The sequence below is a fragment of the Furipterus horrens genome, unplaced genomic scaffold (assembly GCF_987537825.1).
Source record: "Furipterus horrens unplaced genomic scaffold, mFurHor1.1.pri manual_scaffold_7, whole genome shotgun sequence".
NCBI classification, from domain to species: Eukaryota; Metazoa; Chordata; class Mammalia; order Chiroptera; family Furipteridae; genus Furipterus; species Furipterus horrens.
Genome location: NW_028327177.1, coordinates 132,854,741 through 132,876,092, shown reverse-complemented (window position 1 = coordinate 132,876,092; position 21,352 = coordinate 132,854,741). Strand labels below are relative to the sequence as shown.

The window sequence follows — 21,352 nt, the reverse complement described above, 5'->3', positions numbered from 1 at the left end:
GACCTCTTCACAGATCGTCTTACCCGAGAGGGTTGAAATTCAGGATGAGAAAACTTGGGGTGGGTAAGATTTGGGTTCTTTAAAGTTCCAGAATGTTCTGACCGCTTGTTGGTATTTCCTGGGTAGCAAACCTTGGACCTTTTCTCTCAGTTGTAGGTCCTTGAAGGTCACCTCGCTTTAGGGTAGCAGGGTGGTATGTGTCCTCAGGGTCAGGCTTTGCTTAGAACCGGCTCCTGAGGTGTGACCCAACCTGGGGGCGGAGGGGGGGGGCCTGGGAAGCCTCGAGGAACCAGCTGAGGCTCAATGCTGACTCCGTTCTGCACTCCTGGTCTCTCACAGAGGAGACTGGGGATCAGACCCAAAGGGGAAAGGCTCCATCATTGCAAGCCACTCCTCAAAGGTCCCCCTTATAAACTGTGACAGAAGCAGTCATCTTCAGTAAAGTTTTGCTGCAGGTCAAAGGTCTCTTTGAACCGATATGGACTAACATGGTGTTGTCATGTTTCTCTTGCAGGACATCGAGGCCTATGTGACCATTCCCTAAAATATTTAAGTTCGAGAATCATGGAGCGGAAGCTGCAGGGCCCGTGGCTGCCCGCTAGCCGAGGGAGTGTGGAGAAACCGGCCCTGGTCCCCCGTGGCTCCGCGGGGCCGGCGTTCAGCCCCCAGAATGGCTTTCACTGCGTCCACGCTGAGAACGGCGCGCTGAGGCCCCGGGTGGTGACCGTGGTGAAGCTGGGCGGGCACCCCGTCCGGAAGGTCACTCTGCTGCTCAACAGGCGGTCAGTGCAGACCTTCGAGCAGCTCGTGGCGGATGTTTCAGAGGCCTTGGGCTTCCCGAGGTGGAAGGCTGATCGCGTGAGGAAGCTGTTCACCCTCAAGGGCCGGGAAATCCGCAGTGTTTCCGATTTCTTCCGGGAAGGGGATGCCTTTATAGCCGTGGGCAGGGAACCGTTGACACTGAAGAGCATGCAGGCGGCCAGGGAAGAACTGGACCCCAGTAGAGCCCGGGCCCTGGCGCTGACCCAGCACAGCCAGGCCCTCTCTCCGAGGCTGAGAAGCAGGCTTTATTGCAAGGCTCTGAAAGGGGGTCACCACTGTGGGGAGACAGAGATGGCCAAGAGCTGCAGTGAGGCCGCTGGGTCCAAGGCAGCCCCCAGGCATCGGGGCAAGACCCCCGTGGAGCCGGTGCCGGAGGACAGGGCCAGGGCCCAGAAGACGTGGGTGCGGGGCAAACGGGAGCCTGAACCCGGCAGCAAGCCGCCCAGGGAAGCCGCTTTAGAGAGGCCTGCCAGTGGAGAGAAGCACCTGGCAGTGGAGGTCGAGAAGACCTCAGGGGAAATTGTCAGGTGCGAGAAGTGCCAGAGAGAGAGGGAGCTCCGGCAGAGCCTGCAGAGGGAGAGGCTGTCCCTGGGGACCAGCGAGCTGGACATGAGCAAGGGCCAGCGGTATGACGTGGAGAAGCTGGTGCGGACCCGAAGCTGCAGGAGGTCCCCCGAGGCCAACCCACTGGGCGGGGAGGAAGGGTGGAAGGGCGACAGCCATAGGGGCAGTCCCAGGAACCCCACTCGGGAACTGAGGAGACCCAGCAAGAACGCAGACAAGAAAGAGGATGGGGACCCCGAAGGTCCGGAAGGTCAGCCACAAGGAGCAGCCAAGACGAAGAAGGATGCGGTGGAAGCTCAGCCCAGCAGAGAGGAGGGGAAGAAAGATGCCAGGCACAAGCGTGGTGGCTGGTTCCTCAGGGAGCACCAGGCTGACTCTGAGAAGCTCCCCAGGGCCCGAGGGGAAGAGCAGGAGGCGGAGAAGGAGAAGAAGCCATGTGTGTCAGGCGGGAGAAAGGTGCTTCTCAGAGATGACCAACCCACAAGGGTAGAAAAGGAGCCCAAGATGAGGACAGAAGAAAGCAAGCCGGAGAGGCCTGGTGGCCGGAAGCGGCGGCCTGCGGGCATCATCTCGGCCAGCGTGGAGAAGCAGTACGAGACCGGCCGGGCCATCGGGGACGGGAACTTCGCCACCGTGAAGGAGTGCCGACACCGGGAGACCGGGCAGGCGTATGCCATGAAGATCATCGACAAGGCCAAACTCAAGGGCAAGGAGGACATGATTGACAGTGAGATCTTAATTATCCAGAGCCTCTCACACCCCAACATAGTGAAGCTGCACGAGGTGTACGAAACGGACGCGGAAATCTACCTGATCATGGAGTACGTGCAGGGCGGGGACCTCTTTGACGCCATCCTGGAAAGTGTCAAGTTCCCAGAACGCGAGGCCGCGCTCATGCTCAGGGACTTGTGTAAGGCTCTGATCCACATGCATGACAAGAACATCGTCCACCGGGACCTCAAGCCAGAAAACCTACTGGTAAGCCCTGGCTTGGCCGCCGCCTCCTCTTACCCTTATATGCTAGCCTATTACCTTTATGCTATTTGAACCTACTTGTTTCTTTCTTTTTTTTTTTTTTAAAGATTTTATTTATTTTTAGAGAGAAGGGAGAAAGGAGAGAGAGAGAGAAACCGGGGACCTGGCTGACCACAACCCAGGCATGTGCCCCGACCGGGAATCGAACCGGCAACCCCCTGGTTCGCAGGCTGGCACTCCATCCACTGAGCCACACCAGCCAGGGCCCTACTTGTTTCCAGTATTTAAAACTTTGCTTATAGTTCATAAGTTGGTTTTGATGAGATTATTGAAAAAAACCTTTCAATTGAAATAAAATGGAATGTTTCCTCATCCCTGGGCGAAGAATACTGTCACCTTGATACCGATCAGGTGGCCTCGGTGTCATGGTGTCTACTGGAAGCAGTTTCCCCTGCAGACTCCGTGTCCACTGAAACCACCCCTGACCCTTTTGAAGGCAACTTCTTGCCAGAGTCCAGACGGCTCACAGGGCTGGGCCCGGTGTGTGGTGTGTGTGAGACTCTGGCCCTGGAGTCTCGTGACCTCCTGTGGATCCTGGCTTTCTTAGCTGCTCTCTCTAGGGTGAGTCCTTCACCCCTCTGGGCCTTAGTGTTTCCTTTTTAAAAGAGAAACGGTACTAGTGCTTACCTGGTAAGGCTGAATGAGGGTCAAGCCCAGGAGAGAGACGAGCGGCCCCTGAGAGCTGTGGTGTTTTCCTGCTGAACAGAAACAATGTCAAAGAACACCGGCCTCAGATAAGGCCACTCTGTGCCCATGATGACTCGAGCCAAATGCAAGACCCCTTTAACATCATGTCCAAATGCAGATAGGAAAAAAAAAAAAAAAATTGTCCAAGCCACGGGTATGGCCACGTCTCCCCCTTCTGGCTACTATGAGCGATTCCTTCACTTCATTTCTCCCGCCTTCTATGTAAGTCACGCAGATGCCCAGTTGCAGAATCGCTCTCTCTTCCTGACAGTATTTGATCCAGAGCAAAATCCTGCTGTTTGGAACCCTCCCCAAATCACCTCACATAGCCCATATGTTACCATAGGTTCATTGAACACCCTCTTTTTAGATGGCTGGCTCCCAGGGGGGTGGGCTCTCCCTTGTTGCTATGAGTCAGCAAACCCAACATGGTTCTGAAGCCCAGGTGTGTTCCCGGTGGTCTGGTTAGGACAGCGTACTCACACGGGCACCCTCTGCTCCTTTATGCCCCTTTCTTTCTCCTCAGCCCCAATCACCATCTGATGAGGTCCAAATTTAGTCTTCTGTTTTCTTTCTCCTCTTACTGGGAAGAAAGGTCTATGCCAGTAGGAGCTTTGTTTATTCAGATCGTATCCTGAAACCTGGAACAGTTGTGTCAAATGGGGGACATTCATTAAATGTTGGTTGGGTGAACGAGTGAATGAGCGCAAACATATCGCGCTGCCTGGGCAGTGGTAAGGATCCCACCAGCGGCAGGTACCACTGTTACTGCCTCACAGGAGGTTTGACGTTAAGGTGCATTGCTGTAGATAAAAGCAATGGTGAACGGAGACAGTGATCTCGATGAGCCACATTTCTTTTTCTTTTTTGGTTTGGCAAGGGATTGCTCCTATTTCCTTTAATTTCTATGGCTGTAGACCCAGCCTGGAAACATCATTCCCACGCGTTCATCCGTCCGTAAACTCCCACCAGGAGACTAGAACCCTGAGTGAGTCAAGCTAACGATCAGGTAAAATGAGGTCTACATTGCCCACGAAGTCAAGCAACCTTGTTTTGCCCAGATTCATAGAATTGCAGGATGTCGTTTGCCCGAGTGGTCTGAATTACCATCACATGACTCTTCTTTGAGAAATTTCATTGCTGCGGGATCTGAGTGTCCTCATTCATTATTTACTTGCTTTTTGTTTCTGTCCTCTGGGTCTGAGCCCAAGAAATCTCCATGTGTGATGCGCTACCCACTGTAGAGTATGGCCATTCGGATGTCCTTCAATGACCCTTTGCTGTTTCCTTCGCACGGTCTCAGCATGAGAGGTTCTGCCCAGAGGCCTGGAGCTGAACGTTTTGGGCGTGTGTCTCATAAAGCTTTCTCACAGTTTTCCAAGGCCTCCAGGATGTGGAATGAGATACCTTACCCTATAGCATCATTTTCTTTTGGGCACAGTCATCTGAGCTTGTGTTTTTTCAGCAAGGTCCTGGCACCAATCTGTCGAGCTGGCCCATCTCTTGGGCAATAGGGACTCACTTGTGTTAGGGGACTTATTTGTCAGCAATTTTTAAAATGGAAAAAGCCAGCCCTGGTTTAGATGGCACAGAGAAGTTCACTTCGGGAGGTAGTGTGGACAAGCTGACGGCCCCTGAGAAGTCATTCGGCACCTCTTCATTAACTTAAATGTCAGTAAATGTGTGTTTTTAGTGCCCTTAAGGGCAGTGAAGTGTGTTTATGTGTTGTGTGTGTGTGTTCTGAGTCAGACAGAGACAGAGACACACAGGCAAAATTTCAGAGTAGCTGTAATTTTTCGGTAAACACATATGTTATCTCCGTGGATAATTTTATCAGCTTGCATTTATCAAAACCTGTCACATTTATTACCCAGTCACCCTTTTTCTGGGTGAGTAAAGTTCAACATATTGTTATATCAGAAGTCTAAGTGCTCTCTAATGTTAGCACTTTTTGGTTTTTCAGAAAGATGTGGTTTGTGTTGGATTTGACTACGGGCTCATGGTCTGGGTTTAGAAAGGTGTTATTTCTAAACTTGCTGACATGATAATGACATTGAAAACTTGCTAGGCCTTCTAAAGTTTCATATTAGTAAATATCGCCATGGTGACCACCATCCATCAGTTAATATTCTCTAACTTAGTGTTCTGCACTTGTGTTGAGATTTGTATTATCAAAGTAGTTGTTTCTTCCTTGAATGTATGGTTACTGTCTATTAAGATATGTATTTGCTAAGCTTGGGAAGATGATTATGTTAGAACTAACTTTTGATTACATGGCTGATCATAACTGTTGCTGTTTTTAGAGACTTTCTGCATATACTAAGAGCTCTTAGTGAATATAGCAAGCTTATTATGTTTTTTTAATCAACAGAAATATTTGTATCTGATAATTGGGCCCTAGAACAAAATTTGAGGTCTATTTTATGAGTTTATTTCTACAAATCCCATTTCCTGAGAAGATGCTAGTCCTTTTATTTCCCCCTTCAGGTTATTTAGACTGAGATCTGGCAGAATAAGTTTTAATTATGAGAATTTCCAGCTTGCAGAAATCTCAGTATTCATTGCTTCTTCTGCCAACGTGTGCTCCCTTGGTGGGGTTGGGATGTACTGGGTGGGGTTGATGGGGCTCTGGGAGGAGGGGAGGAAGCAAACAGGAGCCAGAGAGGTGCCAATGATCAGACCAGCCCACACTGGATGGGGAGTGGACAGGCCTGGTTACCTGTGGCCAGTAACCAAGATAGTACATACAGCAAAGAAAGCGGAGGGAGTTATAGTGGGGGAGACCAAAGAGATGTCAGGCAGGAGCCAGGTCATTTGAGAAGAGTCTGTACAAGAATAAGGGAAGACAAGGGACAGGTTTCCCCTTAGGAAACAGGGAGGAAAGGGATGAGATGGGTGGGCAGGCACTGTAGCTCAGGAGGGCTGAGAGCAGACACCCATAGGTCCCCTCGGCCTCTCAGTGTGGGGCTGGCTTGGTGCTCACCGGGTCTTCTGCTCAGGCATTGGGTGTATCTGGGGTGGCCTGCTACCTCCCTCACTCCCCTCCTCATCTCCATTTGGGATCATCAAGGTGCTTCAGAGCCCTCTTTCAGGGGTCTGGGGGTGAATCTGGGAGATGAGAGTTTTCCGGAAACTGTGGATAAGAGGTGTCTGCCAGACCTCTGTTTACAAAGTCACCCCACACCTCGTGGGTGATTCTCTTGGATCTCTTTGAGCCCCCAACTTCATAGAAAGACCTGCTGGGCCCCTCATCCCATGAAACAAGGCATCATTCAAGTGCGTTCCCTTCCTCCCACTCAATCAGCATGTAAAGGTACTGTAATACCCCCTACTTAACACAGAAACAAACCTTTGTTTTCTCCACATGTTCCTTCAGCTACTGCTGCGTTTTTATGATCTACACACACGGATACGCACACACACATACACACTTGAAGGAGGTGTCCTACTCAATGTTGACACTTTTCCATGTTTCATTCTGTCCTGGACTCCAGCCAGGCTTTTCTTTTTTTCCTTAAAGATTTCATTTATTCATTCTTGGAGAGAGGGAAAGGGAGGGAGAAAGACAGGGAGAGAAACATCAATGTGTGGTTGCCTCTTGCACGCCCCCAACAGGGGCCCTGACCCCAAACAGGGACCTGACCTGCAACCGAGGCCAGGGAATTGAACCGGTGACTGGGAATCGAACTAGAGATCCTTTGGTTAGCAGGCTGGCACTCAATCCGTTGAGCCACACCAGCCAGGGCTCCAGCCAGGGTCTTGTTCCCACACTGCACTGAGACGCCCTGGTCCATCAGAAAGATAGGGCCACCCCTGGCCCAGGTGCTTGGATCAGCAACCAACCTCAGAGTCACCCTTAAGTCTTCTCTTCCCTCATCCTCACATTTAGTCCCTTCTCTGATCTTGTCTTTACCTTGAAATTACATCTTTATTTGAATATTATTTTTTAATAGAAAGAGGACTTCATAAAATCAATGAGTTTATCTGTTTCATTCATTACTCTATTCTAACTTCCTAAGACAGTACCTGGCATATGGTAGGGATCTAATTAATATTCATTGAATGAATATGAGATGTTAAAAAAACTGGCATGATATGTAGGCTCCAAAGGCATGTCATAGGCCTGTCATGTGACAGGTCCCAGGGAAGACTTTGTCCCTACTGATTTTTTTCATTCATTTGTGTGTGTGTGTGTGTGTGTGTGTGTGTGTGTTTCAGTATCTTTTGCTGTTGAAATGTAAATTGATTTTAGGCATTCCAATGTGAATTGGTTTTAAAAATCAGTTTGGTCCACATAACCAGTTGAAAATTAAACCATGGAGGAAAGGCTAGAGGTACCATGAAGAATCAAGCAAAATTTTGGCAAAGATAATTAAGCCTTACCCACATCAAATAATTTTTCTTAGGTAGATTCTTGCTTTTTGGTCTGTATTCTGCTGCCACCTTCTGTTCATGGTTGGTAACTACAAGATCACATTTACATTGACAGAAGAGAAGGGAGGCTAATTGTTAGAAAAATATGGATTCCTCTTGAAGCTAGGAGACCATCCAGATGTTACCTGGGAGTGCTTATGTAAATAACAAAGACCACCTGGATTCAAAGCAGGGTACTTTGATGTGGCTGGAAAATGGGGTGATGGATGCAGATGGGTCAACAGTCCTTATCGTTCTGTACAAATTAACCTCTAATACCCTTTCAGTTAGAAGTAACGGAAAAGAGAGCCTCTGAAGGACCATGAACCAAAGCAGTGAGTTTAGATAGACCAGAAACTGGAGAAATGGGGAAATGGGGTCAGGGCAAGGTTAGATGTGTGCACTGGGGCTACAGGTGGGCCTTCAACCAAACCTGGCCCAGGCAGGTGTAGGGGAGGGAGAAAAAGAACATCCTTTTCCTTTACACCCCTCAGTTCTGTGCCTGCGGCCCTGGAAATTAAACTCACGAAAGACAGATGAACAAGATAAAAGCAACAGATTATTTACAGTTGCGTTGTTTATACCCGTGGGAGAAACTCAGTGGTGAGTAACTCAAAGGAGTGGTTCGGACTTGGGGCTTAGATAGCATTTTAACAAAGAACAATCAGTGTTTGGAGACGTGACGAGACCAAGGAAGAGAGCTGAGGTTTGCAGGGGTGGCCAGCCATGGGAGGCAAATGCCCGGGGGAAACTGGAGGAAGATGAGTTGTGTTAGTCAAGTTAGCCATGTTGATTCCTCTCTGTGCATCTCTGGGCAGATACACGTCTCTGTTGACTTAGCGCCCTGCCCTCCCTGGCACTGGGTGGGCACCTGCCTCCTGGGAACTTTTATGTCCTGCTTTTAGGTAGAAGGGAGGAAGTCCGAGTACCTTTCCCATATCTGCTGGTTCTCAAGTGTCTTTAGGACAAAAGAATTAATATGTCCAAGTGGTATCATTGGGGATGGCATGTTCTGATCTCTTTACAAAGGCTTTCTGGGAAAAGGACACGGAAATGGGATGTGTAGTGGGATCCCTGACTGTCTTGATGGGGACTGGGTGCCTGGGTCAGCTGAGATTCCTGAGGTCTGCCCCCCTGATCAAGTCACAGCTGGTGTGTGGCATGTTCACTTCTGGGCATTCTTTGTTAAAAGAGTCAGCGATGAAATGGGGATCACCCAGAACTTTGCTGTGCACAACACTTACCCTGAGGGTGTGTAAGATTCTGAGTCAACCTAGGGGTGAGTCTGCCTCTAAGTTGAGAGTAAGTGGGATGGATGGACTACTGTCTGGAGTGGTGGACTCTTCCATTCTGAGATTTCGGTCAGAGGTAAACGATAGTCTGGCAGGAGGGTGTCCTAGACAAGTGTCCCATGTGGTGGCAAATCTGATGGCATCAGAAGTCCTACTGGTTCTTGGAGGAAGAATTATTCTGGGAGGATATCACTCCTTTGGTTTCAAGGATTAAGATGGGAACCGTTGGAACTGCTCTGAAGCCAAGAATGTGAGGTTCCTTCCTGTTGAAGAAACAAAAGGAAACAAAACTCTGTACAGTGTAATTAAACTGCTTTTGTAGGTGAATCCGTGAGAAGCCTCAAGTCTGCACTTGAAGACGGTTACATGGCCCCTGATGGTAAATGCTGGAGGCAGAAGAATTAGAAACACTCCGCAGTCTCTGGCCACGTTCTGGATCGGGCAAACAACTCTATAAATCTTAACAACCCCCCACCCCCCAGACCCTGCTTCCTCTATCAGTGGCACTCTGGGGTTGATCCTGAAACTCAAAGAGAAAGGCTAAGCTGTGAAGAGACAAGAAGCAGCATAATATATTTTATAAAGGCTGTACAATGATTAAAAAAAAAACAAAAAAGCAGATCTGGTATTTGAAAAATGGATCCCTCAGCATCTGGACATGTGACATCATACATTTTGAAAATAAAAGACTGCGTTTCCACCCTGCTTAAACTGCTACGGCCTCCATGGAGCCTGGTTTTGGAATTGGGAGGTCTCTAGGAGGAAGGGAATTTTGTTACTTTACATAAGAATACATTTTTATTTTGGTCTGTTAAATCAGCCAAATGCTTTTAATGCTGATCACTTGTTTGGAAATATTTGCAAATATTTGTGAGGGACATATTTTTTTTTCAACAATCACCCAGCAAATGTGATTAATATAGATGTTCCATCTGGAAACTCAAGGCAGCACATGATGTTTTGGCCTTCCCTCACCAAACTAGATTATCTAATTTAAATTATTCTAATAATTATCTCCTTGTCTGCTTTCGGGCTATGTCTGCCTCGATACGCAGTCCCAGGCAGAATCGGATTTTCGTTCTCCATCTATGACTTTCCATTTGGTTAGGTTAATTACGGAGACATTGATTAGCGTGCCCCGCGGTGACTCACACTCAGTAATTAAGACATTTTCCGCTTACAGAGACGTACGCTCACTGGCAGGAGCCAGAGCAAGTTCAGAGAACGTGTTCTTGTGTGGGGAGAAATTGGGAGTGGCTGCTCTATTCCACCCCGCATTTTGGGGTGTTGCTGTGCCCATGGCTCTGATGGGGCACAGGGTGCTCCCCAGTGTCCTCCTGCACCCCTCCCCAAGCACAGGCGGGGACTTTGGGAACCTTGGCTCATTTCCATTGGAGATGTGAGAACATGTGCCCGCAGACACGTGGGTCATTTCTGCTGCAGCTCTGCTGGCCCCAGCGAGTCTCTCCTTTGGGTGATCTCACCAGGCTGATCCCAGCACATTTGCCATCGCGCTGCCGTTAATGTCCAGGGCGCCTCTGGCCTGAGCATTCGGCTTCTGTGAGGAGATGCAGTCAGGTAGTGGTTGGGAAGGGAGGTGGAGCTTGGGTAGCCGAGGATGGACCAGGGCCCTACCTGATAAGGGGGCTTTGGTTTGAAGGAGGAGATCTGGGAAGGGGGGAGATGTCATTACCAGCTTCCTGTGCTGCTGCTTTGGCCTGAAGGCAGTCCTGCCCTTCACAGGTGCACTGGTTTGGTGGCTAAAACAATATGGTGTTCTTAACAAACACTTAATACTGTGCTTCTTAGGAGCCAGCCACATTGATTACACCTTATAAATATTCATTCACTGAATCCTCATCATAGTCCCATAAGGTCAGCACACAGAGTGGAAGTTACTTGACCAGTTACATAGTGCAGGGCGAGATGGAGTTTGGATCCTGATAGGTGGGCTTTAGAGTCTGTGTTTTAACTGGGATGTGGCACTGACTAGTCCAGCAGAGAGGTCTTGCCTTTGCAGGAGTCGGGGAGGCCCATCCAGAGGCCCCCAAGAGAACCAGAGGCAGGTGGACCCGAAGCAAACCTGCTCCAGAAAGGGCTTTTGTCACCAATTCTGCAGGCTGTTCAGGGTCCCGGAAGGGCACCAATGTGTCTTTCACTTGCTGTAAGATATGCTTGGTTTGCCCCTTCATCGTTTCTTTATTTCTTTTTTATGTGAAATATATCTTTAGCTTCATTATGTTTTGCATAGTGATCTAAATAATTGCTAAGCTCACCTCTTGAGGTTCGTTTCTTTTGGGTTAAGACCCAGCTTTTCCTAATGATCATCTGGCATGCTTATACCTTGAGGATGAAGGACAGGGCCTTGGCCATGGGAGCGGGTTTACCAGAGATCAGAAAGCCAGCCACCTGGACTTGTTGGAGGGGATGAGACTCGTCAGGCGGGACATGTTTTGATGAGAACATGGGAGAGCAGTCAGTGCTCTGTATTCATTTCAGAGTGAGGGTAGCTGTCTTTTCTGTTTCAAAAAATGACTAATTCTACCCTTTCTAAAGTCTGGTGGAAGTAGAATCTAAAGGAAGAATCAGACATACTTTCTTTCACCTTCATGAGAAAATATTAACAATTAGAGCCAGTTTGTCAGTTCCAATACGTAGGAATAAATCTCAGTTCAATAGCATTAGTTTTTAAAGATTTACAATGAGCAAACTAGGATGATCACCTCGTCCTGGTTTGCTCACGACTGTTTCAAAAAGTGGAAGTTAGAAAAATGAAAGTTTAAAAAATGAAAGTCCCCCATCCCGGGAACCCTCTAAGTCCCAGGCCATCTGGAACTGTTGGTCACTCTGGGGCTAACACTTTGCAGCACAGATTACAGACAATGAATAGAACCCCTATTTGCTGGAAATGATCACCCTCTCTTAAAAAAATACAAATTAGGAATTGGAGGCTCAGATCAGTAATGAAATTGTCCAAGACCATCCAGCTGCAAGTCTTGGAACTGGAATTAAAGACTCCTTGTCTGTTCGATTCTTAACTAACCCCTTCCCCTCTGTCCCCTCCAATTAGGGCCTGTATTTAACATCCCTCCACTGCTTATTTGTCTACTTCTTCATTCTAATTCCTAGTCCACCCCCACGCCCTTTCTCAGACTTGGCATTGCCCACGGGCATTTTCTAGTCCTCACTAAAACTAGTCTGTATTTTAAATACCATTGACCCTTGTTCTAGGTCAGTGCTGCCCGATAGGACTTTCTGTGCTGATGGAAATGTTCTGTATTTGCATTGCCCAATATCGTAGCCATAGTCTCTGATAGCCGTTGCACACTTGAAATGTGGTTAGTGCATCTGAGAAACTGAAATTTTAATTTAGTTTAAATTTAAATAGCCATCTATGGCAATATGCTAGGAACCTAACTCGTTAAATATTTACTTGAAAATGTGAGCCCCTTTCACTGAGATCAAATTGAGTTTTTAATCAGTGTTGGGCTAAACTGTAAGTGTGTGTAGGTTTATTATTTGTTATCCCAACCTTTTATGCCTGTTGTCTCGTTGGTTTTCCTTCTTCGTTCTCACCGCTATTTTGATGGTTTGGGGATTTTGGTTTCTTCCAGGTTCAGAGAAATGAGGACAAATCTACCACCTTGAAACTGGCTGATTTTGGTCTTGCCAAGCACGTGGTGAGACCAGTATTTACTGTGTGCGGGACGCCGACCTACGTAGCTCCTGAAATTCTTTCTGAGAAAGGTGAGAGCGACACATTGCTCTGTGGGACTCTTGCTCACTTAGTAATTAATATTTGATTTTTTTTACATATTTAATATTTGTATTTTTTCAACATGGAGCAGTCAAAAATCTCAGCGTTGGCACCATGGTTAATGGAAATATTTGAAGTGATTCTCCTTGACCAAAGCATGAGAGCTTTTTCCAAATCAGGGCTGCCCTCATTACAAAGAAGGCATTAGAGCGCGCACGCGTGTGTGTGTGTGTGTGCGTGCGCGCGCGCAGGACAGTGAGAAGGACGATGGTGAATCACGGGGTGTGGACTCACACAAGCCAGGCCCTTTGTGCCACTGACCCGGGGCTGCGTCTCACAGGACAGAACTAAAGCAGTCCTTAAGGTAATTGACTTCACAATTCCCCTACCAATCTTGCACTTTAAGGAAAAGGGAATCCCATTTCAAACTCCAAGAATAATATTTATTACCTATTTCTATATGACGCGAGGGTCTAACAAACTGCATTAGTGACATACTCTGTAAAATATATAAACAGGGTATTAATATTATTATTGTCATCATCATTATTATTATATGGCTCCAAATACACGAATGACTGTTTAGCTACTGAGCATTCGAGGAGAAATCAGTTCAAGCACCCTATGCATGAAGGGAAGCTTTTGGAAGGGGTGTAGGTGGTAGGGAGAAGGGAGAGCTAGTCTCCCATCAGCAGAGGCATCGAGAAGCTAGAATGTGAGTGGCGCTGGGTGGTAGAGATGCTGAGAAGAAGACTAACCTCAGTGTTGCAGAGGGAACTTGAGTTGGCTGAGAAGGTTGAGCCTGGTCTTGCCATAGTTGGGGCGGCTGGGCAGAGGAATCGGGGTTCAGTGTGGCCACCTAGCAGCCAGGGGAATGTGGTTCCAGTGGGACAGGAGAACACTGGCAACCACAGACATTTTCACAGAGGAATTGATGACCTGGACGAGAGGAAGGAGAGCAGACAGTCTGCGTGACCTTTAGAAAAACCACGCTGTGGGCAGTGGCACCACCTAAAATAGGATGTTGGAGGGAGAAGCTCTTTTGGGAGATCGGGATGGGGTGAGTTAAAATTTGAACATACTGACTTTGTGGAGATTTCTGGATGGACACACGGAGTTGCCTGGTTGGCAAGGAGGTGAAGCTCTGGGCTGGGCATGTGGTTTTGAGACCCGTCCACTCAGAAATGGCAGCCAGAACGGGAAACATAATGAGCTCCCCGTGACACCAGCAAGGGCAGCCAAGGGCGGGGTCCTGCCAGGAGAAGGAAGGAAGGGCCAGCAGAGGACAGGCCCATGGAGGAGGCAAGAGGAGGACGGGGACAGTACAGTGTCATGGCCGCTGAGGGGCACATTTCAAGAAGGTGGAAGGCCCAGCAGAATCAGACCCTCCTGAGTGACAGGTGGTTGAGAACTGAGGAAAGGACGTTCCAGTCGGACAGAAAGAGGTCGTTGGGAACTCATTCCCTTAATATTTTGCTGTGGATTTGGGTCTTGACAGCATTGTTCTGGGGCTTAATAATGCCCATCTAACTTCCCAATTAAAGCTTCCAAGCGCTTTACTTTGCCAAGGAGAAAAAGTTAGAAAGTGTTTGAAAATGTACATACTGCAATTATAAACCGTGGGTGGATGATTGGGTGGTATGTATCAAAAACCTTTACTGTATATTACTTTGTGCATTTACTTCATAGAAAGTCATTTTAAGAACCTGATCAGAGATGTGCACAAATATTTAATATATAAGGATGATCACTACAGAATTATTTACGACTGTAAACAAAATTAGAAAAAACTTAAACTGTAACATAGAAGATTCATTATATAAAGGGAATACTAACACCTATGTAGAGATGATATTTTTGAAGAATACTTTTTATGTGTTTCATATAAAATTCTGTATAGGAAATGCCTTGTAGTATTAAGGGAGTGAAATAGAGTATAAAATATGTACAATGTGGTCCTGATTTTGTTAAAGGAAGTGTGTGTGTGTGTGCGCATGTGTGTGCATGCATGCTCCTGGTGAATAAAGCTAGTAATATTTGTCTTTTTAGAATCATAAAAGAGCCAGTACAGTAGTCCCTCTCTATATCGCGGTTCACTTATTGCGGCCTCACTGCATTGTGAAATTTTTAAAAATATTATATTTAATTATTTATTGCAGATTTTTCACTATATCACGGGATTTTGCGGTACTGTATACGTATGTTGTTAAAGTTACGTAGGTTTAAGAGTGTAGAATATGTTTAAGAACATAAGTAGTGTTTGTAAAAGTGTGGAAAAGGTTAATAAGGGACTGGGAACAGTTTATAAGTGTGTGGGAAGGGCTTATAAAGCCTTAAAATATATATAAATACTAAAATAAATGTAAGGTTCCTACTTCATGGATTTTCACCTATCGCGGAGGTGGGGGTCTAGAACGTAATACCCGTGATAAGTGAGGGATCACCGTAAATAATATTTTTGACATGAGAGAAGGCAATGACTAAAGGAAGTGGAGGCTGCTGGTGTAGATCAGGGTTTTGCCAAGTATCTCTGGTGAAGGGCCATGTTCTAAAATTTCTCATACATGTGGACCCAGAAGAAGTCCTGTGGCATGTGACTAGATCACATGTCCTGCCACATGTGACTTACCATGTGTGTCACGCAGCCCGGAACTGATCTATCCCCTGCTCAATGAGATGTGTCCACTGATCATGCAAGTGGATGTCATAGCCATGCCAAAGAAGAGTTTTCAAATATTTCCTTTCAATTTCTGTGTTTATTTTATCACCAGCCAGTAATAAAAGATCACAGAGTAGTGGCAGTGGTCTGAGGACCAAACTTGGAGTGGCCCTGGTGTGGACCCCTGTTTGTAGGAGAGGGCAGTCCCGGATCTGGAAGTGGCTCTGGCTTACTGCGAGCTGGGGCCTTCTGGACCCGGAGCGATGACTCTCTGCCGTGTATCTCGTCACATCGGACCCAGCCTGAGCTCGGCTTGTGTCTTGTGCTTGTGTCTCTGCCTCCGTCGCACAGGCTACGGGCTGGAGGTGGACATGTGGGCTGCCGGCGTGATCCTGTACATCCTGCTGTGTGGCTTCCCGCCCTTCCGCAGCCTGGAGAGGGACCAGGACGAGCTCTTCAACATCATCCAGCTGGGCCACTTTGAGTTCCTGGCTCCTTACTGGGACAATATCTCCGATGGTGAGATTCAGGGCTTCCAAGTGCGGGGGTGGGGCGGGGGGAGGGGATGGAGAGCAGGACCCCTCCTGGGTTCTGACTGCAGAGCTGGTTCTAGGTCAGATGTGTGATAAGAATGCAGAGGTCCCACTACAGCATGTGGCGCAGAGGTGGACTGTGAGCATGTCCTTCATCCTTTATTTCCTTGTGACATAAATCTACACCCCTAAATACAACTTAGTTTGAGACTTCATGAAAAAATCTAATTGCCAGCTGCAGCCACCAAATACTTTTCCGTTAGGCAAGTGAAGAACATCAGAAGTGAAAACATATCAACTGATTTGTCTGTTCTACCCCCTGTCCTTGTAAAATTGAGAACTAAATGATTGGAGGTTTTTAAAAAGTATATTTTATTTATTTATTTTCAGAGAGGAGGAAGGGAGGGAAAAGAGAAGGAGAGAAACATCAATGTGTTGTTGCCTCTCACACACCCCCAACTGGGGACCTGGCCTGCAACCCAGGCATGTGCCCTGACTGGGAATTGAACAGGTGACCCTTTGATTCACAGGCCAGGGCTCAGTCCATTGAGCCACACCAGTCAGGGCAATATTGGAGGTTTTGAGTCTTTCGTTTAAAAAGTAGAATAGGAGTGATAACTCCCACCCCGCAATTTTTCCTAAATATGCTGTTTAAAGTTAGTTACAAATTTATCAACATCGGAAGGAAGAACGCACATATTTTATTTCCAGGTTTACAGTATGTAGATCTATGGTATGTGGCCTCCGTTTGTTCTCTTGGGCTGGGCACCATGGCTGTCAGTGGTGGGCCTGGACCCCGTGATGCCAGAGAAACAACAAACATCTCTGTAGAGCTCTTTGCCCAGCAGGATTGCCCTGCGCTACATGCAGCGACTTAAATTTAAACGTACACCAATTAAAAGTAAATACTATCAAAGTTTAGTCCCTCCGCCACACCAGCCATATTTCAAACGCTCAGTAGTCCCAAGCGTGTGGCACAGATATGGAACGTTTCTGCCCTCGCCGAAGGTTCTGTTGGATGACACTGCTGTAGTGTCGCATGTGGTGCTAACATGGATGTTCATGTTCTTAGCTCAGGTGGGGGGAAGAACAGATCAGAACCACCTGCACTCATCTTCTTTCCCCTCCTTCTCTTCCTCCGACAGCTGCCAAAGATCTGGTGAGCCGGTTGCTGGTGGTAGACCCCAAAAAGCGCTACACGGCCCACCAAGTTCTTAAGCATCCCTGGATCGAAACTGCTGGAGAGACCCGCACAGCGAACCTACAAAAAGAGGGGTCCCCTGGCAGCGAGGGTCACCTCCAGAGCCAGCACAAGTGGTCTGCTGAGCAGGCGTCATAGTCCCCACCTCGGGTCCCCTCTGTCCAGCCCCTGGTTCTGCTCCAGGACAAAGAGTAGAAGTTGGGAGAAAGAGGATGAAAAAAGCTTCTTCGCGTAATTGGAGACTCAGGGGAAGGAGAGATGCTCAGTATATTTTTAAAGAGCAACTGGAGTCTTAATGTTAAACATTGTAACATATTTTTAGATTTGTATATCTGAAGGCTTTAATACATTTTTTGGGGGGTGGGGTGGGGAGACTTGTTATCAGTGAAGTATCTTTGGTAATAATGCTGTGTTTTGCTTCCTCCTTGTAGTCAAGTTCATGCTATACTACATGCGTGGTGCTTTCCAGGGTCTCAGCTCCCCTGTGAGATTAATAAGGGACATCATAGTCTTTCTGTGTCAATAAAACATGCTCTGACTGACAGAAGTGGGTCGTGTTCTGGTTACTTCTCAATGCTGGTGGTGAGAGCCAGGGAACTGCAGTTCAGATACTTCTCCTGAAGCTGATATGACCACATATACCTGTTGTGATGGACATCTGGTGAACCGGCAAGATCTGTTTATTTACGATGTACTGGTCTTCGTCGCTAGCATTTTAGTCTTAGCTGAAAGTCAGATCTAGTGCAGTCTGAAGAATGGAATGACAAAATCACTAATTTGTTCTTGCCCCTTTGATACCCACTTCTACTGCTTTTCAGCCACTTATCCCTGAGCCAGAGTCAGTTCCACATGAAGTTCAGCACTCAGGTTGTGACTGTGTTAACATTTTTCGGATTACAGAGGAGCCTCTTAGTGTATTAACATGTCAGACATGCAGTGCGTGGATTACGCTCAGACTTGAGGGAGCTCAGAGCTCAGGCATGTTCCTCCCTGCAGAGCAGACACACAGAGGGCGCAGAGTGCACGTTCCCTGATGATTCCGGTCCAGACTTCTGTGCCCAGATGTTGGTCTTTTCAGGTGACTTGGGGAGCCTGCAGGAGCTGAGAGCAAAGCATAAAGCTGTTATTTGCCAAATTGGCTTTTCTGGGTTTTATGTGACCTGGTTGTTAGGGCATAGTCACAAAGTGGGTTTCTCAGCCTTCCCCTCCCTTCTCTATCAGTGTCGGGGTTCTCTGGGTGCGGGGAGTGTATCAGTCAGAAGCCCAGGTGTAGCATGGAATGGCTTAGGCAGGTTCAGAAGCACAAAAGAGGCACTGAAGTGGTTCAGACACACTAACTGCAGGGAATGACTTCAACTCCAAGGTGGGGAATAGAGCAGAGGGGTTGGGGTAATTAGAACCTAGAAGCTTGGAGGAGAAACCCGTTTTGGGGGACATTCAGTGTGCTGCCCATATTCTGCTCCATGACAGGGGCCGCTGGCCGACAGCCCTCAGCGGTCGCTGTCTGTGGGAATGTCCTTAGCTGGGAAGAGCTGGCTCACCCAGGATCATGACTCCCCATCCTGGGGCACCTTGCATCCAATGCCTGGTCCATGTAGGGTGTGACCCATGGGGACAACAATGATGGGCCATGCCTCTCGTGGGGCTTGGCTGGGCCCTGGGCTGAGACAGCATCACAGCCCAACTTCTTCCTGCCCGATCCTGCTTCTTTCCCTTCTCTTTCAGAGTGATGATCCTGGGACCGTTCCCTAGTACACCTTCTGCATGCTAATCTTGACCTCGGAGTTGGCCTTCCAGGGAACAGAGCCTATGACCTTTTCCACCCCGAAACCTGGAACTGCTGGAAGAGGGTACCAGCTGGTGCTTTAACCTCAGCAGCTCGAAAGAGGGGCCCCTGTGCAGCTGGGACTCAGCCGGCAGTGCAATGGTGCTCATTCTGAAAATGTAGAAAGAGCTTGGAGACTGGAATTGGTACTGGAACATCTTTTGATAAAGTCACCAAAGGCTGAAATCCAAAAGAGAATCTTCAGTCTTCACGTTAGCATCATTTGATTCTACTGACCACTGTCTTTTCGTGGCATTTCTCCTGTTGGCCTCTGCGTTTCTTCCTGCCTCCCTGTGTAGTCCTTTGGGTCTCCTGTACAGGTTTAGTCTTCTTGCACTTGGTAGAAGTTGAAGTTCCATCATTAGTCACAAGGGAAAGGCAAATCAAAACCACAACGAAATAGCACCATACACCTATTAGAACGGTTAAAATTAAATGACAGAGATGAAAAGACTGACCATACCAAGTACTGGCGAGGATTAGGAGCAAGCGGAACCCTTGCATGTTGCTGCTGGGATGTAAAATGGTCTTCCCCCTTTGGAGAATAATTGGGCAGTTCCTTTAAAAGTTAAACATGTACCTACGCCATGATCTGTCCATTCTACTAGATATTTACAAGAGAAATTAAAGCCTATGTCCTCAAAAATACTTGGACACAAATATTCACAACCTGAGTGTCCATAAATTGGTGAGCGTGTAAACAATGAATACTCTTTGGAATCAAAATGAGTGAACTCTTGATACATGTGCCAAAATGGACAAAACTCAGAATAATTAGGCTGAATATAAGGAGCCAGACCAAAAAAAGTCTGTGTTCTGTTTGATTCTGTTTATATACAATTCTAGAAAGTGAAAACCAATCTATAGGGACAGAAAGCAGATCAGGGTTTGCCTGGAGCAAGGCAGGTGGGAAGGGTTACCAAGGAGCACGCGGTAACTTTGGAGGTGATGGGTATGTCTATTACCTTGAATGTAACAATGCATCCATGGGTGTGTATGTGTCAGACCTATCAAAGGGTACCCTTTCAACATGTGCAGTTTATTGTGTGGCAATTATACCTCTATAAAGCTGTTAAAATATTACACTTATATACCTTCAGGACTAGTCCTAGACTAAGACCAGTGCTCTTCTGTTACTTTATACTCTCTCACCTACACTCACGGTCTATTCGCAGATGATTCTCTTCTCCCCCCACCCCCCCGCCCCCCTCAACATTTATGTCTCCAGTCCAGGCTTCTCCTCTAAGCCTGAGCTGTCTGACTGGCCACGTGACGCAGTCTCACGTGGGCATCGGAAGTTCCTCCAGGGCAGAGTTTGTGATCATCGCCCAAACCCAGGCCTCCTCCACTGCTCCCTGCCTCAGGCGATGGTTCTGCTGAGCGAAGGATGGGCATCATCCTTGATACCTCTGTCCTCTGTCCTCTCTCCCCTGCCTTGCATCCAGCCTGTGTCCATTCATTTCACTTCTTCGATGGCATGCACGTAATGTCCTAGTTCCCCTCCTGATGGACATTAAGGTTGTTTCTCACTAATTATTACTCAAACGCTGCACTTGCCATCCGATACCCTTCTCCTTGGGCACATGCAGAGGCCTTTTCTCTTCTTAGACATAGACAAGCTTGAACTTGACCTGATAACACCAACTTGATTTTGCACTAATTTACCTTTGCACAAAAAGCAATAAAGATGTCCTCTTCTCTTCATAGTTTCCCACATATGCTTTAAAAAAAATTAAAAATGTTAATATCTGGATATAATTGAGAAGCAATAACACAGAAGCTGCTTCCTAAACTTTGACTATTGTGTAGCACTTTATAGTTCTTGGAGTGAATTCCTCTATCTAATTTCTACCTTAAAACAACGGGGTCAGGCGGTGTGATTTGCAGCCCCACTGAACAGATAGGGAGACTGAGCCCAGAGAAATGGCCTGACTTGCCCATTGTGACTTGGATTACAAAGACACCAGCTGCCAGACGTGGACCCCCAGAATACGATGAAGGCTGTGGCCGTGAGGAAGCACCGTCTTGTCGCGGAGATAGTTCTGAAGCTGATTACTGAATGCAATGTAGTCGCTGGAATGAAGGTGGTGTGCACAGAGGTTGGTATATGTGATGATTAATAGTGGCCATTTAGGAGCACACATGAGGGCCAGGCATTGTACCAGCTCCTTGATATTTTCTCAGTGAATCCCCCAACATCCTCAGGATATTATTATCTCACCCCAGAATCTCTCGTGTGAAAGACCATATAGCCAGAGTGAATTTTTAAAACAAAAATGTCACCACGTCCCCATAGTTTAAAGTGATTTCCCATGACATTTAGAATACAACCAAAGTCCTCACAGGGACCTAGATAGCTTCTCATGGGTTTCATTCCCCGCCCCTCTCTGCTCTGCTGTCCTCACACAGACACTTCTGCGACTTCTCTGTCAACTCCTCCTTTGGGAGCCTTTGTACTGGCTGTTTCTTGTCTCTGGAATGATTTTCTTTAAGTTCTTTGAGGTCTGAGCTCAAATGCTGCCTCTTGGGAGAAGCTGCCTCCCTGAAATGCTCTCCCTTCCTCT

The 21,352-nt window shown here is 47.4% G+C and overlaps 1 protein-coding gene across 1 annotated transcript in view; it reads left to right on the top strand.

Moving 5' to 3' along the window:
- The window catches only part of DCLK3 (doublecortin like kinase 3), a 37,191-nt gene extending 19,689 nt beyond the window's left edge, over positions 1-17,502 (top strand). Inside the window, exons 2-5 of the mRNA XM_090283045.1 lie at positions 515-2,364; positions 12,428-12,560; positions 15,581-15,748; positions 16,908-17,502. Coding sequence (XP_090139171.1) covers positions 565-2,364; positions 12,428-12,560; positions 15,581-15,748; positions 16,908-17,101 — 2,295 coding nt within the window. The 5' untranslated portion in view covers positions 515-564 and the 3' untranslated portion in view covers positions 17,102-17,502. The remainder of the gene's footprint in view (positions 1-514; positions 2,365-12,427; positions 12,561-15,580; positions 15,749-16,907) is intronic.
- Positions 17,503-21,352: the final 3,850 nt, after the last annotated feature.